Here is a 23,709-nt window from a genome sequence, read left to right as displayed (position 1 = left end):
AGGTCTCCTTTGAAGAAACATTTAATAAAACTAAAGTACTGGAAAACTTTTCAGATATTGTCTTGGTGATATATACAAGGAAGCTTTAGCTTTACTTCTGCCTTTACTTTTCTTAGAACACGTCTGCTCCATCATCGGCTCCATGCTAAGAAATCTCAAGTCCCAGCAGAGGAGCAGACTCCTCAACAAGTTCACAGAGAATGACTGCGAGAAGGTTCGTTTTTGTCCTCTTCTTTCCTCTTTTTGACATTTCGGTGCAGCATTTGAATCAAAATGTGTTGACAGTCATGGTTTTGTTTGAATTTTTCAGTATTAAAGTCTTAACGATTAATACATTTAGGATATATCTTTCTGAACTTTAACTTTGATTGTTGCTTGAAACCAAGTTTCTCTTATGTTTAGCATCATTTTTACTTGATAACGTGTTTCTGTCATTTTTCAAGCAAAAATGCCAAGAATTTGTCAGTTCCAGTCTCTGAAATGTGAGGATTTGCTGCTTGTTTTTATCACATATGATCGTAAATAAAATATCTTCAGTTTCTGACTGACTTATTCTGTCTCTTCTTCGTGCTCTCTTCTTTGCCACTCGTATTTCTCCCATTTTCTTGTGTGCTGCGTCTCTCACTTTCTCTCTGCCTCCATTTCGTTCTCTCTGCAGGTTGATCGACTGATGGAGTTGCATTTTAAGTACCTGGAGGCTGTTCAACAGGCTGACAAGAGGATTGAAGGAGAGAAACATGTAAGCATCTCTCCCTTTCCTCCCACCCTCTCAATCTGTCCCCTCCGTCCCCCTCTCTGTGCCGTCTCTTTTACACCGACTTTGTATCGTGCTGCTTGTTTGATGGATGTATTCACCTGAAACTTTGCAGCTTTCAGCTTTGCTCTGTGGAACACAAATGAAATGTCATCAATTAGTTGAGTCCAAGACGTTATTAAAAGTATAGATGTTCTACAGTATATTTGTGGTGTGAGTTTAAGAGCCAAACCTGACCACAACAAGCCCCATAGATCAGACTTTTAAGTCCATTTAAGGTAGTATTAATAATGAGAGGGCATGTTAACACGATGACCGTCATTCATCATCGTTATCTGCCTTCCTAATAGTCCTCCAACACTAAGTTTCGATTCTAATCATGATTGTCTGCATGTCGGTGCCAGACAACATTACCGCAACTTCTAATCTGAACAAACCTTTTATATTAAGGTATTGTTTTTGGATTGGTCCAGCACCTTTGTTGTTATTGTTGTGTTATTTTTGTGTAATGACATGTGGGGCTCTTGGCTGTGGCTCAAGAGGGAGAGCAGGTGGGCCACCAATCAGTGGGTGGTTCGACCCCCTCCTCCTCCAGCCCACCTGTTAAAAGATACAGATACTGAACCCCAAATCGCTCCTGATGCTTTGTCATCAGTGTGTGAATGTGTGTGTGAATGGATGAATGTGGCATGTGTTGTAAAGTGCTTTTAGTGGTCAAAGTGGACTAGAATTAAACATTGTACCTTTGCAGTTGAGGGGATATTTAGTTGGCTTTTTAGGTGCAAACAGACTAAATGTGTTTGTCCTGCACTGAGGTTTTACGTGTCATTCAGAATATTTTGTTTGCTCTCTAGCAATGACTATTTTCGGGCATTTCTATTTATAGATGCAAAATATGGGAGGAGGGAATGGACATTTATAGATAATGTCTATTGCTGATGTATCACTGCTGGCTGACTGCTGAGGCAGAGGAAATTGTGTCTGAAATTTAACGTCTGAGAAAAGCACGTGTTAAAATCTGAAGCACTGTTTTATGTAACAACACATTTAGTGAGAGGGCATTGCCGGGTCGAAATAGTAAATTAAAGAGACGCACTGTAAAGTTATTTTATTAGGGCTCTCAATTCAGCATCACATCACAAGACAGAAGAGCGTCATTACAAGAGACTGTTAGTCATTGCTCGACTTTACCGCTCCCCTCCTCCCTGTCTTCTGACTTTTAACGTCTCATAGGAGCTCCAGTAAAGTGAGATATGACTAAAGCAGCTGGTACTATTAATTAAGTTGGTCATTATATTTTCTGTTTACAGAAATAAACTACCGCAGTACCAGGTGTTAGGGCGTCACGACTGCAGCATTTCAGGATTCATCAACTACTCCCAGATCGACTAGTCAGTTAATTGTGGGAGATTTTTTTTCACCCAATAGCAGTGATCAACCAGTAAAAGGTTAACTAATGTAGGTGGTACCAACGTGGGGAGAGGTGAAATAGTAGAGTTGTTGATCAGCTCTGAGAGACTGTTTACAAATGAGCCACAATCTGATCGGACTAAAACTCCAGCTAGCCGTAGCTGTAGACACTGTTGCAGACTGCAGTAACATGACTGCTCACTTGCATGGACAGCGTGTCTTTCGTTCTCTAGATACATTAACTTCTGTTGGAATGTACGGCCATGTTTCTTTCTGCCTCTTCCTCTTGCTGCATGTCTGCTGCATTAGTGCCTCACACTGCACAGTGTTAAAGTGTTCAGCGTGTGACAAGTTTGACTTGTCAACAAAACAACTACCCACAGTGCCCTGAGCTGCATATCTGCTGTGGATGCATAGCAGCTGCTTTATTACTGCACTGTGATACAACCACAGATGAGCAATTAGTCGACAGCGATGCAGACTAGTGGTTTGAAGTTGAGCCACTCACAATATCAGTTTAGTTAGACTGTACTGCTCTTTACCAATGCAGTGTTATTATCACTCTGAACACAGCCTTATGCCAAATTTAGCTCAGTCGGCATAGATTTGCCACATCGCCGATCTCATTACTGCCAAGCAGGTTGCTGCTTATCACAAAGTGTGCACTTTTTTGCCTCTTAACCTGAGGATGTTTAATACGGTAATATTCCATTCCACTTCATCAGGAGATTGAGATCGACAGACGCTGGTCAGTGTTGACATCGTAATAGTCTTTATTCATTTTAATGAGTTGTCTGTATCACTGGGTGAAAGTGTCCAAGTCAGTTCGTCTGGTGTTGAGTCATGCAGTCTTGCAAGCAGTCTGTCATTTAAACAAATTCAGCAGCACACCAAAGGCGTGATAATGCTCGCACTTGACTCCAAACTTCGCTATTATAAAAACCATTGTAAACAGAAGATGGCACTCGGAAATGTGTGGAAACGAATTAGTTTTTGGTGAAAAGGAAAACAAGTTTTAAAGTTTCAAGAGCTTGTCTTGGGTCTAATCTCTCTATAAAATACTGTTCTTAACCTCACATCAGCCTGGAACAAATACTGCAGAAGCAGTAACCTTCCTTTCCAATTGTCTACAGGCAGAAAAAAACATAGACTCCAGTGCAATCCCATCACATATTCATGGTTTTCTTTATCACCAGCTAGATATAAGACAAGATCAAATTTCATTATAGATATTCAGATATCCCTCTTATAAAGGGTTGGGATGTGTGATCAAAATGTCATCTCTTTTTGGTAGATAACATGCACCGTTCTACACAGTGTCTAAGTCCAAAGCCGTGTGGAAAGAGACACCCCCCCCCCCCAAAAAAAAAAAAAAAAGTCACATTCCCGGTGATAACAATATGACACTGTACAGAGGAATGGAGAGCTTGATAGCTGTGTGTGAGGGCCCTATTGAGTTGTCTGCTTGTGTTTGTGTGTGTCAGTGTGTGTGTCAGTGTGTTGAGCTGTGGGCTAGATAGACCGATGGAGGGATACAGATAGAAGATAAGTGGCCAGGCAGGGGATAATGGCTTCAGCAGAGAGAAAGAGCATCCTGTTTTCATGAAGGGACAAAGACAAGAAAAAAGGCCGACAGAGATACTGTGACTATCAGAGTATGAAGAGCAGTTGAAATAAGAGAAGTGGATGGTTTAACATGGGACGTACAGGGAAACAGAGAAATATTAAAAGGAAAAGAGAAGGACTTTGAGAAAAAGAAGGCATGACAAGGGGGAGGGAGGTGTGGGAGGAGACAGATAAGCATGTGATTCCTATCTAAAGATGCCTGAAGATTAATTTCTCAGACAGACTCGCAGTGGGATTGCCAAGGAAATCCAGACAGTTTGACATTTTCTCTTCCTCCTTCTCTTTTTATCCTTTTTTCTCTCCATCTTCTTCCGTTGCTCTCTCGCCTCTTCCTCTGGGATGGCGAAAGTATGACTCGGTGATACCCTGGTGATAAGAAACCTTGTCTGCGTTTGCCACTATCTTTGAAGCCACACAGTCAGTCTTCCCCAGTACGTAGCCATACAGTGAGCCAGGCGCACATGAGGCAGAAAGTGATAAAATACCCATTTGTGGCACAGCAACAATATTCTATTCATTTTAACTAAAAAAAACTGCTATTCAAAATACTTTTTATTTTATAAATCTTTTACCACCAGCTATTCTGCACACAGGACTAGCACCATGTTAAACCTCCTCTGACCTCTGGTATTATGAAAATTTACATGAATATGAACATTTAAAGTATATACTTTATGTGCCAATAAAATAGAGCCTGATCTTTTCTGTCATTAAAAAAAACTGCATACAGCAAACACCTTAAGAGTACTATGATTTAGCACTGTGCTCCTATAGCATTTTTAGACTCATGATCAAAATCGCTTCAGAACCAGAGGTATTGTGTTTTTTTACTTGTCAAAACCGAAACTGACAATGCAACCCGACCGCCAGCTGTTTCAGTCAAAGATTCAGTTGTGTTGTGCTAGTAGCAACAAGGCAGTGTCAAATGTAAAACAGAAATTAGATTAAAACACTCTAAGAAAAGTTTAGAAAAATAAGATACTGAATTACTGAAATATGACAACAGCTAAGATCAACCAAAAGCCACTGAAAACATGTACATCTTGAGTTTTTGCTTAAAAGTATCAATGAAAGGGAAACATCTGAACGAAAGTTTACGGCTATTCCAAAGCTTTGGCGCTGCCACCACAAAGGCACAATCTCCCTTACCCACAAGCATCGATCCATCGGAACAGCTAAAAACTGTTGTTCTGCGAATCTAAGAGGCCTGGAGTCGGAGTAGGGCCAAAGAAGTTCTGAGGTGTACAGGGGTGCCGGCCTTGCTTTAAAAACAAATAAAAGAACCTTAAAGTAAATCCTGTATTTGATTGGTAGCCAGTGCAGGGATGATTTTTCTGGTATTGGTTTGAAGTCTCGCTGCAGCATTCAGCTCCAGCTGCAGGTGATACAACGAGGACTGGCCAGCGTCCAGGTACAGATAGTCGCTGTAAACTAGCCCAGAGGAGATTAATGCTGTGATATGAACAGTCTTATAGCAAAGTTTCATACAGAGTTGATCTGTTGATCAAATTTTAGTGTCAAAGATGACACCAAGATTCCTTGCATGGGACTTGAGATACCAAGTTTTGGTGTCAATGGCCCCAAGTGTCTATCTGTACTCCCTGTGGTGTTGAGGGGGCCAAACCACTTCTGTCGTGTTATCGTTCAACTGGAGACAGTTTTTTTGCCATCCAGCATTTCACATCCTTGAGGCAATTAAAGATGGATGACAGTGTGTAACAGTGAGAGGAGACATTGTGGATAGGATAGAACTTGGGCATTACAGCAGCATGTGTAGCAGCGGGAAGAAAAATAGCAGCAGAGATAGAGAACATTTGGAAAAAAAACAACAATATGCAAAATAAAAAGTAGACTATATATATGTACATATTATACAAACAAAAAGAAATTTGACTATATAAAAGTAAAGTAAGGTTTTCAGAAAAAAAAGTATAAAAAGTATGTAAAAAGTATTATTGCCCAATAGCTGTGGAAAGCTGCCTTCAGATTAAAAATAATAATAGTGTTACTACTATTGCACAGAAAATAAAAATATACAAAAACAGTAAATGATATGTAATATTGCACAAAATGTAAACAGAAAATGTAATATTGCACAAATAGTAATTGTCAAACAACATCAACACAGTCTTATGTTAGGTAATGCTGGAGTTGAATAATCTGACAGCTGATGGAGTGAAGGACCTGCGGTAGCGTTCCTTCTTACACACTGGATGCAGCAGTCTGTCACTAAAGGAGCTGCTAAGGGCCCCCAATTATAGACAAAACAATGAATTAATGGCGAAAATAAATAGCAGATTAATTGATAATGAAAATAGTTGCTGGATGCACCCCTGAATTTGTTTCATAGTAACTAGTCTTGATTCTTAGCAACACTAGCGGCATTACAGTAGCAGGGGCGAGATTTGTTGGTTCGCTTTGAACCAGATTAAAATACTACAGAACTACTAGTAATGGATTGAGGTTAAAATTCTACTAATATAAGTGATCCATCATCAGCTCAACGTTTTTATTGGTCCAATAATTTGGTCATACCCCAAAAACTAATGATGTTGCATATTCGCATACTGACATTAGCATTTAGCTCAAAGTACAGCCTTACACATCTCCCAATATGGCTGCATGGCCATTTCACTTATACCAAAGTGTTTCAGGAGAAAAGAAATCCTAACATTTAGAAAATTGTTAAAATAGGCAAGATGGACGCTGCAAATATCTGTTTTTCCTTTGCTCAACTGGTTATAGGCACAGTTGTGAATGCAAGACCTATATAACAATGTCCTAAAGGGAACCTGCAACCCTTTTGCATTGACCTCATTTTAAAGTAACTGTCATTAAGTGTTTTCAAGCCACTCTTGTTTGTTTGCGGATGGGTAGTTTTTGTGGTGCAGTGAGTTCTATTTTAATGTATTGTGTTGTGCTAAAATGGTGCAGCTGTAACACATTACTGACTGGGTTTCTTTGCCCAGAGGATTGAGCAAAAAGGCAGCGGGTTCATTCCTGCTGGTGCAATTGTTAATACTGAAAATACCTAGATGATGCTGTAAGTCTGTGTGAATCAAAGCTTCCACCAAATGTCACATGTTATGATAATGATAAAGACGGCAACCCAATTCTGTCCAGCTCCTCAGTTGAATCGGCTGCCGTCAGCAGCGGTGTTTTATCTCTCTCCACTGTGCGTTTTGGTTTCCCCAAGTTAAGCCTGTTTTTAAGGGGCGGTAAGCAAAATGTTTTTCCTCTGCAACATATTACCCACAGATTTCTCAGGAGGATAGCAAAGAAAAAGCTGCTGCTGCTGCTCTTTCTCTGTGTCTCCAGCCCGGTCCCTTTAATAAGCTGCTTATTTTCCTCCCACCTTGGTATCTCTCCTCTCTCCGTTCTTTCCTTCTGATTTGCTCCTCTCTCTGAAAGCCGCTTTTCCCATCCTGCTATATTTCTCATTTTCAACCCCCCTCATCTTTTTCTTTCATCCCTCTTTTCCTGTCTTTTACGCTTCCCCAACATCCATCGATCTTCTCCTCCTTTTTCTCTTTCGTTTTTCTCTCCTTATGTGGTCTCCTTAATTTTGATATCCTCTGTTGCTTTTTATTGCATCTTCCCTGCCTCCTTTAATTGCTTGTAATCCACTCAATTACACCTATTTTGCATCTTCTTTCGTTGTGTTTTCATTCTCCCTTCATCCTCCATTTCTGTCTTGCTTTTGCACTCTCTCCTCCTTCCCTCCATCATCCCTTCAGACCTTCTCCCTTCTCTCTCCTTCCCCTCCCTTTTCTTCCCCTTTTTCTTCTCTCCTTCTTCTCCCGCTAATGCAACTGCTTTCACCTCGCTTTCTGTTCCTCTTTCCCTTCCAAACCTTCCCTCTGCTCTCAGCTTGTTGGTAGCAGCTCTTGGAGATTGATGGAGCTCAGCAGAACATGGCTGAAGCCAACCTCAATACTGTAAAATGCCTGAGTGCACTTTCCTAGCACCTAAGCACCCAGTTGCACGCTGTTTTTTTGTGTGTGTGTGTGTGTGTGCGTGCGTGTGTGAGAGAGAGAGAGAGTTTGCTTTACTGGGCTGCAGCAAGATTGCACAGCAGAAATGGGCTGCTTTAGCATTGCTGACAGTCGACATTTTCAAAGAAAGTCTGTGTTAAGTTGGAATTGGTTTTGCACCTGGATGTGGTATATTTTGTTTTCTTAAATGCCTTCCAAGAACAAATGTTCTCTCTGTGTCTCCTGATTCGCACACAATTCCTCAGTCAACTTTTGTCTGTGTCACAGCTTGTTTATTTTCCCTTCATCATCGCAGTCTCATCCATCATTCACCATCCATTCATACATTCATTCATTCAGGATGAGGGAGTGGAGCACACAGCAGCACTGAGAAATTTGGTTCCACAGCGTATTGCTCACGCAGTGCAGCCAGCACATTCATGTTTGGATTGGTTTATTTCAATTTAAGAGATTTTACCTTTTAAGTGTAGTCATTTTGCCTGGGTTTTTATTCATAGATTGCAGCACAAATTGGTACCTGTCAAGTGCCTGAAAATGCCTCAGTCCTCTGCTTGTAACACATTTGTCGTGGCTAGTAAGTTTTGAAAGAAACAGTTCTTTGCAATACAAATGCTTACACTTATTTTTAGGGAAATAATTATTCATCTCTTTGTTTAGATTAAACATACTGTACTAAAGAAATATAATAAAATCTAGGATATAATGGGACCTAACTAACCCTTTCCAAACAGCAGATGCTGCTAATTCATGTGACACTTTGCAGTTTGCATTGTATCCAATCTGAATCCGCTTACTGAATCAGATTTCTGTATCGAATCTTCTTATCAAGTCTGAATCCATTCATATCCCTTTTTGAATGTATTTACATTTGGTTTGTTCAAATTTTAAAGAACTAAAATTATAAATAACCATAAGTCAAGAGATTCAGCTGAAATTTGTTGGGGGAGAGGACAGGACTACAGGCTGAAAACCAGATAAATTGAACTCACTGTACTCTACTGTAAATGTCAATAGTGGCACAAGATATGAAATGTCGAAACACGTATTGGTATACCTTCTTTTTCACATGCAAGTTTCTCCAAATACTAGACATCCTGATTTAGAACTGTTCAACTGACTGACTGACTTTAAATTATTTATGTGATATGAATGAAAGTTTAACTGGGAGAATGCAACTCCTGAACCTGACTCGACATGATCAGCTAGATTGTTTTCCTAGAGAAGACCCGTCACTCAGCCGGTCCACTCGTGGTTAAATAGGTCTGTTTGAGAACAAAATATCTTGGCTGTGTACAGACACAAAGAGCACTTTAGCCTGACATCAGAGGAGTTTCATTTTGGCCTGCTGTCAAGTTGCTCACAGAATTAACTTTAATTAGTGGCTGCTGATATGACCTGCCACTGCCGACGTTTGTCATTTAAACCAACGAAAGGACTAAAACTGCTACCCGAACGTTTTGTACTGTGCTCTTTGCTAACGAGAGAGATGAGCTGTAAAAGATTTATTAACTGATTTGTGACCGTGGGAGCTCAGCAAATCTTTGCATTTTGCCCATCCAGGTACCGGAACCCAGATACATGCTCGCCCTGTAGAGCCATGCAGTGCAACTCCTCTCCCCTCCTAGCGTCTGCCCTCAGATCAGCTCATATTACAGAACACTCTTGAAGCTTGACAAACAGTGAAAATGGCCAATGACAACCTGTGATCATGACAATTACTTCCCTCAATCAAATGCAGTCTTATACAACAGCCTCACAATAAGTCCTGCCTTCATGATGATTATATTTTTTGCTAAATGTTAGAAACTAGTCTCAATATTATACAATTCAGCGGCACCATTAAAGACCACAGCCTCCAGAAGGTACCTGTCAACAAGAACTGAACATGATAACCTTCACACAGATAGGATTTATATGAAGATAGACTTCTAAGTGCTTTCCAAAGGCAACTGGAGTTGCTTGATATTCTAGAAGAAGAGGTTCTAGATGACTCCCCACCAGTCAGTTAGAACCAAAGAAGCCTCTTGGATGAGAGGCAAAACGTCTAATAGAAGCTCAAGCAAGTCCAGTTGCTTTCAGCAAGCGCTTGGAAGCACCATGACCTGGATGAATGGGAACCTTCACGGGGACGGAGGTATACTGCATCAACATAAATCTCTCGTTTGTGTCTAATGTCCAAGTAAGTTTCCCAGTGCATTATCCACTCAGCTACTGAGGCCAGACGGCTGAAACCTCAAAAGTTGGCGAGAGCTGCAGTGGGTGTTCTTTCCCTCAACGTCCACAAGGGGAAACAGTGAGCTCATTGCATGTTTGACAACTAACTTTGACCTAGAGTAAGATTTATGCTTTACCAGAAATCATTTCAAACAGTATTTTTTGTCTTGACGAAAGAAAAAACTTAAGGATGAAGACTAACCGACTGGCTTAGTGTCTGGTTAACTTCCCCTCCTCCAGTAAAGTGCAGCCCACTGCCGCTTCCCTAAGCTTCTCACAGTGACCCGTCTAGAACCGTCTACCACCCGGTGGATTAATATGCAATCTCAGAAGATAAATTACTGATAAAGCGCAGACACGCTGCTTGGGATTCAACAGAGACATGTGTTTTCCCCAGCCCAACAGTTTAATGTTTGGAGTGCAGCACCGACTGGATGACGTGGTGTTCTTGGTTGCAAGTGCCTCCTCCCTCCTGGTAACACTGCTGTTTTGCTTTGCCCCACTTGTGAACAAACTCTAATTGATGTGCGCCCAAAGCACAGGGCTGTTCTTTTTCTGGGAGATTATCATAACTTGAAATCAGCATGTTGTCTCGCACTCTCACAAACTTCCAGTTTCTTCCTCAAAGTTTCCCTCATTATCAACCTCTGTATCTCTGTTTTTTAATGAGGATATCCAACCTCTCTCTTTTTGGTGTTTGCTTAAGCCTCATAAAGAGCATTACATCCTACACACACACACACACACACACTCACAGTGGGTTTTTGCAAAGTGCTGACAAAGAAATCACTTTAATTCTGTATCTATCCCAGCGGAAAAGAAGGCCCAGGAATAACAACCAGCCACACACACACACACACACACACACACACACACACACAAACGCATACACAGTCATACAGAAACCCCATACACACACATATATATATGAGCACACAGCCAGATAAAGGTTCTTGTTCAAAGACGCACACACATTTCTTATATACATGTCATACACAGGCACAAACCTGGTTTCTAATATGCACAACAGCACTCGCCCTGCACACACATTCTTTCATAAACCATACACCCCATCACACAGCCACACACGCACAATGCGGCTGAGTTACAGTAAAGGGACTGAGACTGAAAATCACTGCTTATTACTTTGTCTGTACTGTAGCCAGCCTGCCAGGCTCCCCTGGGGTTGCAGTAATTGACTTGTCCAATCCCTCCTTTCAACACGTTATTCTTTCTCCACTTCCTCTGTCCGGTGTTTGCCAGAGGGACCGAGCTGCCACACAAAAGATATTGGCCGCAATGTCAAAACTCACAAGTGGACAAAACTCTGCCGCTGTAATGAATACTGCCACACTGCCTGTACGGCTCAGGTTTTAATATCCCAAATGTCCACTTCCACTGCTCACAATAATGAATATTTAATGCACTTGTCATGGTTCAGAACCTCGCTCTCCCCATACAGATTCAAAAGTCCGGCTTGATTCATCATGTGTGTTGAACATCTTTTCTCTGTTCCATTACAGCAAGCTTCCCTGGAGGGTGCAGCAATTGACTTGACCTTATTTGAAAATGTTTTTCTTTTTTTTTTCTCCTTGACGAGTCCACTAGTTGCTATAGAGTATACAGTTATTGTGGGTATCTGTTGGTTAGGTTACAGAATAATAATAAATGTCCCACATAGACAATGTTCAGTGACTCACAGTTGGGGCATTTTTAAGGCTTTGGTGGACGCATACCAAACTCATAGAAAACACGCAATTTTCAGAATCTTAAGTTGATATAGATGAAACTGATGGTTATAAAAATAACGCTGCAGTATTGTTAAATTATGCAGGAGACACTTCTATTCTGAGGAGCATTGATGATATGTTGAGCCCAAACGTTTCATGGCAATCCATCCAATTGAAGGGACATTTCACTCAAAACCATAAATGTCAACCTCATGGTGGCACTAGAGGGAAAGTCCGAGGATCACTTCACCCTTTGGAAGATGAGAGTCTGTACGGAATTCCATGGCGTTCCATCCAGTAGTTTCAGAGATGATTCAGTCTGGACCAAAGTGGTGGATTAGCCAAGACTAGAATCCATAGAGCCGCAACACTGCCGCGGCTACAAATACCTCCAGAATCAGTTTCTTAGACTTGACACCTCTACAGGGAGCTGATAGATTCATGAGCACAATCGAGCTGAATGCAGGATGCTCTGGTTCGGAGCTACGGTGTGCATTTTTGCAGTTGAATGCATTTCCGGACCAGCTCTTAACACCCCAGCACTTGTCAGTTACTTTGATGAACTTTGGGACAATCTAACACGGCTTGATTCCTGGCCAGCCAACATACCAGTGGTTATCATCCTAGCTGTCAGCCCTGGTGCCTCTCAGCCCTTCTAGCTCATTCAGATAGTAGCAGCAAGGAAAACTATGAATCTGTTCCCTGAGGTCTTTGCGTGCTTCTGTTAGTTACTGTAACTTTGTTTTCTTTCATCGCGCATTGCTGATGTCATATGACTTCTTTTGCCTTTCCTTCTTGACAAGCCACGCTCACACCCTCAATTATGCATTTTATATTATGTTACGGGTCTTTGTTAGGGTAGATCCTGTCTCCTTCAGAGGCGGGGCTCAAGAAGCACTTAAAGCCATATCAGTCTGTGCCAAGTTAATACTTAAGAGGAGCGTCCCCATCCTGAGCTTTCTCCTATTCCTCCTCTGTCATTTTGACAACCACATCTTCCTCCAAGGCAGATTCTTTGTGCGGTAAATAAAGTAGACAGAGCCTCTGACTGCAGGGTCACGTGGGAAAAAAATGATGCCAATTTGGTGCTTACATCCAAATCTTGTCACATAAAACCATTTTGCATTAGTGTGCTATTCGAATTCAGTGGTTTAAGCTAACAGCAGCAGGATTTACTGACAGATTTAGGAACATCAGGAACATGAGGTTTTTTTCCTGAATTACTGAAGGTTAGCCAGGTGAATCCAAGTTGAAGCTGTTTCTTATTGTTTTATTAATTTTTATTTAAGTTATTTGTTTGTTATTGTTTGTTTTACAGTGAAGTATAAGTATATTTCTATTATTTTTGCTAGTACATGCATTATAGACCAAACTATTGTCACATTGGTTCATGTGATCACTCTGCAGCTGATTGGCTGTTAAGGGATCTTATGGATATACAGTCATTGAGTTCTCAGAAAGTGCCTCCAGGTCTGCTTTGCAGTGGTGGCCATGAACAGTAATGGGGATGATGGGAAATAGCTTCCTGGTGAAACAGTGGGAGAATATGCAAACGCAGTGTATGTGTTGCACAATTGTGCATTCGCATGCTGTTTTTCACTCCCTCATGTGCTATGTGCATGTATGGTGTCATACATGTTTGCCATTGAGGCCTACATCCTGTGTATTGTATCTTTGCTGAAGTTGGATCGTGAGATTTGTGTAACTTTGCCGCAAGCTACAGCTCGGCTCAGAATAATGAGCAGAGTTGTCCTGGAAACTGAGATAATCTTTTCTCCTACAGGAAAGAGAGGAAGCACAGTTTACATTCAAATAGCTCTGTTTCAAGTGTTTTGCATCTTTAATGGGCGCTAGTTGACAGCAGCAAGGCCAAGCTTTGGGACTATTTTACAATGTGATAACTCTCCGCTTTGTAATAAAACAAAATTCCGGGCCAGTGTTTTACCCAGAGGACACAGAGGAGACAAATGCCCTACATTCAATGGCTTTATTAAAGGTTCTTGTGTTAATTATCTGCTTTGTTTTGCATCTTTAACAAGCTACAGTCGACACTGTACTATAGGGCTTTGTTCTGAAGTTGTAGCTGCTTGCCCTATATCAGGATAAAATCTTTAAAAGCGGATGACATCCTGCTTTCAGAACAAAAATGGATATGTTGTTTTGCATCCCAGCTCTACAACCTGCAGCTCAGATTGTTTTCCCAGAATAGTCCTGTACTGTAGTCTTCAGGAGTTGCCCTTTGATTGAGGCCTGGTAATGAGCTGAACTTCAGCTATAATTGGGTTTACAGTGTAATTGATCTTTAAGGACAAGGCCTTTTGGAAGTTTTAATTTTCTCTCAGATTAAATCATTGGGATGTAAATGTCATGTGTGGTACCCTTTAGCTCGACACTGAAAGCTATTTGTTTTCATTAGCAACGCTTTGAAAAGTTGCCCTTTTTCTTGATTTACTGTCACATATTATAACATGTTATGCTCTTTTTTTTAGTCCTATCTTAGACTGAAACAGATACATGATGCATGCATGAGGCAATTATATAAAATGTCGGTCAGGGTAGATTTGCAGTGTTTAGGTTTAATGTGTCATCACGTCCAGTCTTTATGAACTAAACTGGCAGAATTATGTTAGTAAATGTTAGCTTATGTATGGAACGTGCTCTGAAATTCTTTAAATAAATGTATGAAATGATTTTTAAGTGGGAGCGAAGATATTTCAGGAAAAGTTGCATCTAAATGTTAGATAGCAGCATGTTGCTTCATTTGATTGTAGTCAAAATTACCAATCAAAATGTACTACTGTATGGCTGAGAGCTACAGCACTACTCATACTACATGTATTTAAGCCTGCATCTTTAATATAGCAAAATAGTATGGAGTGTAAATTGTAAGGATCCAAAAGAAAAAGGAAGATTTGAATGTAGAGTCCGATGTGATAAGCTTTGTTTTCCTCGTATGGCCTTAACTATCCTCCCACTATACATGCGTAGAGGCAAAACTGTACAACAGCAAAACACTTGACACACTGACTGTAATTCTGTGCCACTCCAGTGGCTTACACTCCAGACTCCCCTCTCCCTCAGGTCTGCTTCTTAATCTCTAATGATGATTAATGTGGGCTGTGTGCGTATTGGCAGCACAGTGTTATTGGCATACTGACAGGGTTGTTAAGATGGATAACTATGCAAGTGTGTAAGTGTGTGTGTGTGTGTGTGTGTGTGTGAGCAGCAACCCCGCCCCACCCTACACCCCCCCACACACACTCTTTTTTCTTCCCCCAGCTTAGCAGTGAAATCAATTGATTTGTTTGTCTGGTCAATGGAGAAAATGGATTTGTGGAAAAAGCTGAAAAACAACACCTAAATTAAACTTAGTCTCTGATTTTCTGTGTTTGTTGAATCTTTTTCAGTTGGGTAGAGAACAAAAAAAAGCCTCCCAAAAACACTCAATTATGATTTATTCACTTCATAATGCACAAAGAACTTTTTTCTTTTTGATTATGTTTACTTTTGTTTTTGTGTGTGTGTGTGTAGGAGATGGTTCGTCGGGGGGAGATCCTAGATGACAGCATGGAGGATGAGTTCTACCTTCGGCGCCTGGACGCCGGACTATTCGTCCTTCAGTTGATCTGCTACATTATGGTGGAGATCAGCAACTCGGGGATATCACAGGTACGCACGCACACACACACACACACACACTGACTCTGGCTTGCCAAATGGGTTTTCTCTCCGATTAATCATTGTTAAGGCTTCTGATCAGACGAGCTGTAAAAGCAGACAGGAGTCAGACGGCTTTTATGAGCGCTGCAGCCAAGTGGCTCGTTTACTTGGACTCTTGCAGTTCTACTTTTGGTGTCTCTGACACCGCAGCCTGTACCTGCTGTAGGTCCTTGATGTCACTTCATGGAATCATAAATTAGTGGCTCTTTTAAATATCCTTATAGTGAACTAACAATTGAAATCTTTGATCTGTTGTGCAGATTTTTCCATTTTTTACAAACAGGGGAAAAAAACAACACTTTTTGGACATACTCATGAAAGTGTCTAAGCTTTAGGTCTCCAGGTGGATGTTTCAAGAAGAGCTGAAAGACAGGCTGTCATTGTCTGTGGTGTGCTACTGACTGAAAGACATCACAGGCTTGTATCACCTATGAACATTGATACAAGACCTTCTGTCAAAACAAACGCCAGGGATATACATATATACTTATTTCTTAGCAAAAATGAGTTTTAATTTGAGTATGACTTTGGTTTGTTCCTGATCCTTTTTTCCTCTACATTTAGCTCCAGCAGAGGGTCCATCAAATTCTCAACCTAAGAGGAGGATCTGTCAAAGTAGTGCGACACATCATGAGAGGTAAGTAACTTTGTTTTCTTCTTTTTTCTTCTTCTCAAAGAAAATCCAGCGTGTTCTAACAGTTTCAGTGACAAACAACTAAAGACAATGTAAAAAAAAATGGGGGGGTGCCAGTACATGTCCTGTAATGACACCATCTGTAAATTCATCCTAATAATTTGTGTAATGTCTTTGACAGCATTAATTCAGTACAACCACACAGTCAGGACAAACTCTGCACTGTCGTTGCTCTGAGTGTCTCTTTTTAACAGATGTTTCACAACAAGGGCTTATGCCCCCCCCACACACACTGCTGGAGGCTTTTAATATGAAACATATGGAGGAATTGTGAACAAATTAACACAATTACTTACTAAACTGTAATAATATATACTTGTATAATGGGTGAATTAGATATAACACAATGTCTCGGGTAGTAGCCTGTCTCAAATAAGGGCCTTTTTTTATTGAAGGCACATAATATAAATTTAAGCAATTACCTTATATGTAGTTACTGTCAAAAACATCTTAAACACAATTTTTTACTGCACTTTTTCCATTTAAGTTGAATGAATAGCATTGTCCCTCACAATGTGAGTGAAATCGGATAAAAATGAGGAAAACAATGTCTATTTAGGCAGGGCAAAATACACATAATTGCTACAGTAGCTGCTTCTACGTGTAAAACAATACTGCAACAATTACTTTTAGAGAAGCATTTTATTGATACAGTTTTTAAAATCCTGTTTCCGAGTGTTTTTCGTCCTGGCACGGAAGCAACATTTCTGGAGGAAATGTTGGTATAATCACTGCTCTTTGGCTATGGTTATCGTTTGATAGCAAGCCATTGCTGTCTGCCTGCCAAAGTGCTTTTGTTGGAATATAATAAAATACTATGAATAGTGTCATTCTTCCTTCTCCTATTGAACAAATGAAAAAGGGCTTGGATAAACTTTCAAACTGTGGTGTTAAAATGAATCTCTTACTTGCTGTTTTTTGATATTGCTTGATGTAGGCCATTAGATATAAAATTCAGGTGGGAAACTACTTCTTTTTAAAGTTATGGCACTAATAAATAAACACAAAGTAAAATCCAGCATCTGGAACAACCAGATAGAAGTGTATATACAAGTGCTTATTACTTTTTATTCAAATGGCTTGTGTACAGCTGGTAAAACAATATGCAGAAACGCATCCTGTTGTGCAAATATGTGTTATAATTAAATCATATTGTCATTGTGAGAGGAGCAGAGACTGTTTGTCTGTCATTCTCAGTTATTTTCGCCCCCGTCCCAAAGATTTCCTGTCCTGTTGTATTTGTTTTCTGTTGGGTTTTCAAAGACCTGGCAGGTGCGTTATTTTCTTTCCGGTGTGACATCCTTCCTGTATCATTGTCGGGTAAAGCTCAAGGACGAGCCTCCGTACATACACCCTCTGACTCTCGGTGGCATGTAGCACTGGAGATAGAGCCATCCGTCACACACGGCGGTGCCAGCAAGCGTGGCAATTCTCCAGTCCTCGCTGTGTGTGTGTGTGTGTGTGTGTGTGTGTGTGTGTGTGCGCAAGCCTGTGTCTGTGCGTGCATGCATGTGAGTGTGTGGCAATGTGTTCCCCTCATCTTTGCATTTGCATACATGTGTGCCTTGCTTGTCCCGGTAGTTTCCACAGTACTTTTTTTTTGCTTACTAACATGTTTTTTTTTGTTTGTGTGTGCAGATAATGCTTGCCTTTAGCCTGTCTACATATTTATGTGTGCATACATGTCCATGCTTGCTTTCGTATGCATGTTTTTTACATTTCAACATGTCTTTGAGACAAAGTCTATGCAGGGCTGTACATGTTGAGTTTGCATATTGTATTCATGTGAGCCCTTGTATGTGTATATTCAAATGAAACATATACATACAGTATGTACTAATTTGCATTTTGTGTGTACTTCTCCTTGCATGATCTTCATGTGACTTTTTTATTTGTCAGTTGTTTGTGTTTGTGTTTATGTATGTGTGTTTTTGATGGGCTGTGTGTGTGTGTGTGTGTGTGTGGCCTCACTCTTCCATTAGGCCGCACAGTGGAGCCCTCTCCCATTTCAAGTGCCCCGCCCGGTCAATGTGAAACTGCAGAAAAAGGTTAAGCACATGCAGAGTGTGACGCCTGCTCTGCCGCCTTGACCTTAACGGCTCTAGCTCACTGAATGAGAAGCAGCTCTGCAGGAAGGAAGGCTTAGCATGCTGGAAGGGAGAACATTGATTTCACTAATGTTGTGAAAACCTGCTGTGAGGTTTTCCACTCCAGAAACTTTAGGTAGGTTTTGTCACAGGTAGTTAGACTTTGACATAATCATTAAGGACTCAGACTGAGTGTAAATGACAACACTATGTCTAGCCTTTTAGATAATGCTAATGGAGCTCTGGGAAACCGCTGTGTGGGATAAATGTAGGGCTAGAGGACATTCAGGTGATGTAAAAATGTACTTTCTGGTGGACTTGTTGCAGTCCACAGCTCTGGCAAACACCACAAGAATAGGTTTAGGGATCTGCGACAAGTGACAAGCTAGTTTTCTCCTTTTGTCTCAGGGTCACGCTCAAGCAGAACTAGTTTATACACTGTGTTTGTCTGACAATTTTGGAAAAAAAACAGATTGTCTGACAAAATACTGTTATAGTAATGAAGTACTGCATTGCATCAGTACGGCCTTGTTATTTATGTGAGACCTTTCACTTCTGTAGTTTCCTGTACTCTCAGTGTATCTTCATGCTAGAGATGCATAATACGATTTAATGTAATATACCAAATATAAAAATGGCTTTGGTTTGTTTTCTGTTAATCAACTAGTTTGCGTCAGTGACGACCTCTGCTTCATTTTTAAACATTAGGGGGGGGGGATAGATTAATACACTACAGGATCATCTGTGCCAGCTGTGCTTTGTGCTGCTAGATCAGACCAGTTTCAGTCCGGTTTAAGAGTTTTAAATGAGCGAATGAGTGTCCCAGCTGCAGCTGTAATCACACTATAAGTCCTACAGTGTGTCCCTATCCTTGGCTGCTGCTGCAGAGACTGCTCCTGGAAATGATTCTCCTTGTACTCATGGCGGATCAGTCCCAGTCACTGACCTGAGTAATGGCAATGCTCAGTACTGTATTGTCCTCTGCCGCGTTGCCGTGGTGACAGAAGGAGAAAGTAGTAGCATGTCAAAGAAAAGGTTCTGCAGAGAGTTGAAGAGTCACAGAATCTCTGACCTTTCTGTGTGTGTGGCTGACTGCGCCTCCATTTATAGAAATTGAGACACACACACACACACACACACACACACACACACACACACACACACACACACACACACACAGACACACAGACACAGTGCTGGCTGGCAATGAAAAAGGCTTAGGTTTTCATGTTTTTGTTGAGTCGCTCTCTACATGTCCCCATACCTGCTTTTTCCCAGTCAACCTCAAAATTCTGCCATTTTCTAGTCCAGTAACGTCACACACTGCTCTGGATCAATGTCAGATCCCCACGGCTGCCATTCATGGCTGCTGTGGAAGCTGAATATCTGCAAACCTACACCTGCATCCCTCCAAACAGTGGTCCAACCTTGCACTGTTATAACTTTCCTCCAGCTTCATTGTCTTTCTTAGCCCAACTCTCCTCAGAATACCCAATGATGGAGTGACCTCTGGACTCCAGAGCCGGACTACTGTCACACTGTGTGTGACTGTGTGTCTGAAAACTTGTGTCTCAAGAAACTGTTCACGTACTGTTCTGGTCTGTTCTCCCTTCTGACTCTGCTGTTGTCTGAAATACAAACCTCCTTGATTTATTCTCTGTTATGCAGTGGTGGAAAGTAACTAAGTATATTTAATCAAGTGTATAATTTACACTAAAGTCAGAGAGAGGGGGAAATATTGTATCGAAGAACCATTGACATGAACTACCAAACTATATTTAAGTGCTCCAAGCTAGCTACACTCTGACAGCTACACCTGGAAAATGCTTCTTAGGCCTTCATGTTATATATGTATATTAATATATGAGTGTTTTAGTCAGTACTTTTACTTTTGATACTTAAAGCAGACTTTGGTGATAATAATTTTACTTGTATTTGTTATGGATTGTTTTTCATTGTTGGTGCTTTTACTGAAGGAAAGGATCTTTTTTCACCACCGCTGTCAGCATTATGTTATCAATGTTTTCACTTCCCAATATTGACCTCTACAAGATGTTAGCTTGTTGTCATGTTGACCGCTGGAAGAAATGTTGGCTTCAGAAGTTGATCTTGATGTCACTACTGTAGAGGATAATTCTGGTTCAACAAGTCTCTTGTTGCCATCAGTAAATGGGATGATGATGTTAAGAGCAGTCAGATGATCAGACATGTTTTAAACAAACCTCCAGCAAACTGTAATGGTAGTTTCAGCTCCTCTGCTCTCTGCTGGCTGTACTTGCTATAGTTGTGCCCACTCACCATTTTTCTGTGCAGACAATTCAGTTGCCCTCACTTTCAGTTTTACCTCCAAACAAAGTGGTTTGGATAACAAAGTTAAACTGGTGGCTTGGTTACAGCCTGTTTGATCAATCATCTGAACGTTTGTAGCCCAGCCATACTTTATTTTAGTCTCTGTGCCCCAGCAATTATATGTACAATGTAATCATGTCAGACAAATGATGGCCAAAACCACAAAAATAAGTCCCCAGTCCCCAGTTATACTGTATCATAGATAATTCTATGATACAGTATGTTTGTGTGTTCTTCCAGCACTCATAAAGACAAGCGATGTTCTTCCACAGCATCTCTGAGATCCCTCCATAGCCCCATTACATTTGTCACTATCCTTCATGTAATATCTAATAACATAAAAATATTCCTCCCCCCTCAAAAGCCAATATCTCCTTTGTGTGTTTGACAGCCACGTTTTGTCCTTCTAAACCCTGTGGGCTCTTGTCAGGAAAACCCCCTTCATTCTCTCCTGTCGGCATTGTCTCGCAGAGAAAACTGGTCTTTTTCATCTCTCTGTCTCGACATCCCTGGGTTTAATGTGTAATCCCTGCCTCAGAGGCTGGCTGAGAGACAGAGCGAAAGCGCAGGCTCCACCGGGGCTGCGGCAGCTGCAACTTTCTCTTTCTGCACATTAGACTCACAAATCGACCGTCTGACGGTCTCGAAGGCCTTGTGTCGGAGGCGGACGCGAGAAATGTAGAGAACAGTCAAACACTGAGGAGCACACAGTGTAGTAGGAGCACACCTGGACCGCTTACTGTTCACAGCAGAGGACACGTGGTGGATTTCAGCACAGTCAGTGTTATGGATCCTCTCAAGATACGTGAGCATCTTTTCAAAGAAAGATCTTCTAATTGGATTTTGTGTCACAAAGTGATTGACAGATTGGACACTGTCTAGAGTGAAAGGCTGTAGAATAATGGTAGCTCTTTAATGCACGGTATCTCTCTGCTTTGTCCTCAGAAATACGAAGAGCAGTTTTACTTCTCTGTTATTCAGAAGCACAGTACAGTGAGATGGACTGGAAAGGGTTCTCTCTTCCCTGACGTTACGGCATCTCCTTCCTCTTCTTTCTAATTATTCAGTATTTCAAATGGGGCAAGGAGCGACCATTGCTCAGTGTTCTCACGGAGGAATAAGGCTGGATTACCAACCGGATAAATCAGGCAGCTGCACTCAGGTTCACTGTGTGGCACTTAGTGGTAATTTAATAGTAAATTTGTTTGTTCATATGAACATGAACAGATACTTTCTCCCAGATTTACCGCAAATGTAACACAGCTTGTTCTCAGTCATTATTCAGTCGAATCAAACAAACTGTACCCTGCTATGATGTTGGTATCTGGATGTTAAATGTCCATCAGGGATAGATGTCTGTAAATTCATGTAAAAATCATATAAAAAATTGAACCCGGATGTTCCACAGGCATTATTTTTCTGCACGATCAGATATTGAAGCACCTGACAGACATGACAGTAGCAGAGATAAGTTAGGGAGTGTCTCAAAAGTGCATGCAAATGGGCCAAGATTTTCAGATTTTTGCCTCTTTCTTTCTTCTTTTCTTTGTTTTCTACCGGACCTTCTCACATCTCCTGCGTAGTCTCCTTTTTTCTTTCTCAGTTTTCTTCAGAGACACTTCAGACCAACTTCACATTCATCTGGGCCTCCTCCCATCACGTTCTGTATATACACCGCCTGCAGACGGAAACAACAGATACAACAACTACAAACTGATACCGCTTGACGCTATGTGTTGAAAAGCTGTTTGGTTTGTAGGTCTTTGTACTAAACATAATGAGACAGCAGTGATTGTGTGATTGGCAGGACAATGAATCGACAGCTATTTTGATTAGAAATGTTTTGAGTCAGTTTTCAAGCAAAAATGCCAAATATTCGATGGTTTAAGCTTCTCATCTGTCAGGATTTGCTGCCTTTCTGTGTTTTATAGCAGTGTAAAATGTATTTGTATTTTAGGAGTGTTGGTCTTGTTCAGCTGTTGTTCAGATTCTTCCCTGTTTCACCATAATCTAACACACTAGGGCCCTCACCTTTCACTTCTTATTGTTGGCCATCACATAACTATAAACCCATTCTGCCGTCGAAGTCTGGTGTGTTATTTTCTATCGTCCATTCACTGCTTTGGGTTGATCTTGTGAATCTCTGGCTCAAAACATGTTCTCTGTAACCTCAGCGGTCAAACAGTCGCCACGCCTGTGCTGTCAAGTCAACTAATCCTCTGACTTGTCTTTGTCTTTTGCAGAGTACGCTGAGAGCATCGGAGATGGGAAGAGTGACGAGTTCAAGGAGGCTGAGCGGAAGAGGATCATGGACCTTGTAGACAACTTCTAATCTCTCTCTCTCTCGAAGGCAGTGGTGTGTCTTTCTCTAACATGCTGTAACTAACGTCATTGGGTGTGTTTACGTGTGCATTACATGTATTTTCACGGTTCAAAGAAATTCTTCAAACAACCTGGTTAACTGGCCATTTGAACCTTTACCTCACGTACATCGTTGACATCCAATGTGAGGAAAAACACACTCAAGTTACTAGAAGTACTCATTCAGAGTTTGTATTTTTGACGAATCTTAATTTGTGTAATTAACGCAGTCTTGATGGACCAGAGGACTGGTGAAAATGCAATAATTGCTGCACATGTAAACCCGCTCACTGTAGTTTTCCACAGTTTGGAGAGAAGTATTGTGGCGCGAATGAAACACACCATGGGATGTAGTCTGAGCTGCTGCTCAGTCTCTGTACTGTGGGGTTGAACACTGCGGGATAGTTCTGGACAGACTTCTCTGCAAACTTAATGTCTCTCCCACTTTACCTGGTTTGTTTGTTTAGGATTTACGTGTAAAATATTTTCTAATAAAACATTTGGTAATAAAATCCATGTTTGGTTTGTTTGATTAATGTCATTGTTTAGTGAGTGAGACTGGCACGTAACTGTCTGCCTGCACACGGTCACTGATGCACATAGGCACAGATGGAGACAGCAAACCAGTATCTGCAGCTTCCTTTGCAGAGAGACAGAGTCCTCACAGACAGGCAGACCTGCTTCTGCTTTACTTGTCTGAACCCACCCACTGCTGGATCTCAGCAGCTCCCGGAGCTCTCAGCCCACTGCTGTTGTTCTTTGTGACGCT

General features: G+C 41.1%; 1 protein-coding gene across 1 annotated transcript in view; it reads left to right on the top strand.

Annotated features, from left to right (window-relative positions):
* ctnnbl1 (catenin, beta like 1) overlaps window positions 1–23,447 on the top strand; it is a 55,338-nt gene extending 31,891 nt beyond the window's left edge. The window contains exons 12-16 of the mRNA XM_041946085.1: window positions 117–214; window positions 659–739; window positions 15,261–15,398; window positions 16,014–16,086; window positions 22,823–23,447. Coding sequence (XP_041802019.1) covers window positions 117–214; window positions 659–739; window positions 15,261–15,398; window positions 16,014–16,086; window positions 22,823–22,911 — 479 coding nt within the window. The 3' untranslated portion in view covers window positions 22,912–23,447. The remainder of the gene's footprint in view (window positions 1–116; window positions 215–658; window positions 740–15,260; window positions 15,399–16,013; window positions 16,087–22,822) is intronic.
* The last annotated feature ends 262 nt before the right edge of the window (window positions 23,448–23,709 follow it).

Source organism: Chelmon rostratus, chromosome 10 (assembly GCF_017976325.1).
Source record: "Chelmon rostratus isolate fCheRos1 chromosome 10, fCheRos1.pri, whole genome shotgun sequence".
Taxonomy (NCBI): Eukaryota; Metazoa; Chordata; class Actinopteri; order Chaetodontiformes; family Chaetodontidae; genus Chelmon; species Chelmon rostratus.
Note: the sequence above shows the minus strand (reverse complement) of the source record. Positions and strands in the feature narration are given on the sequence as shown.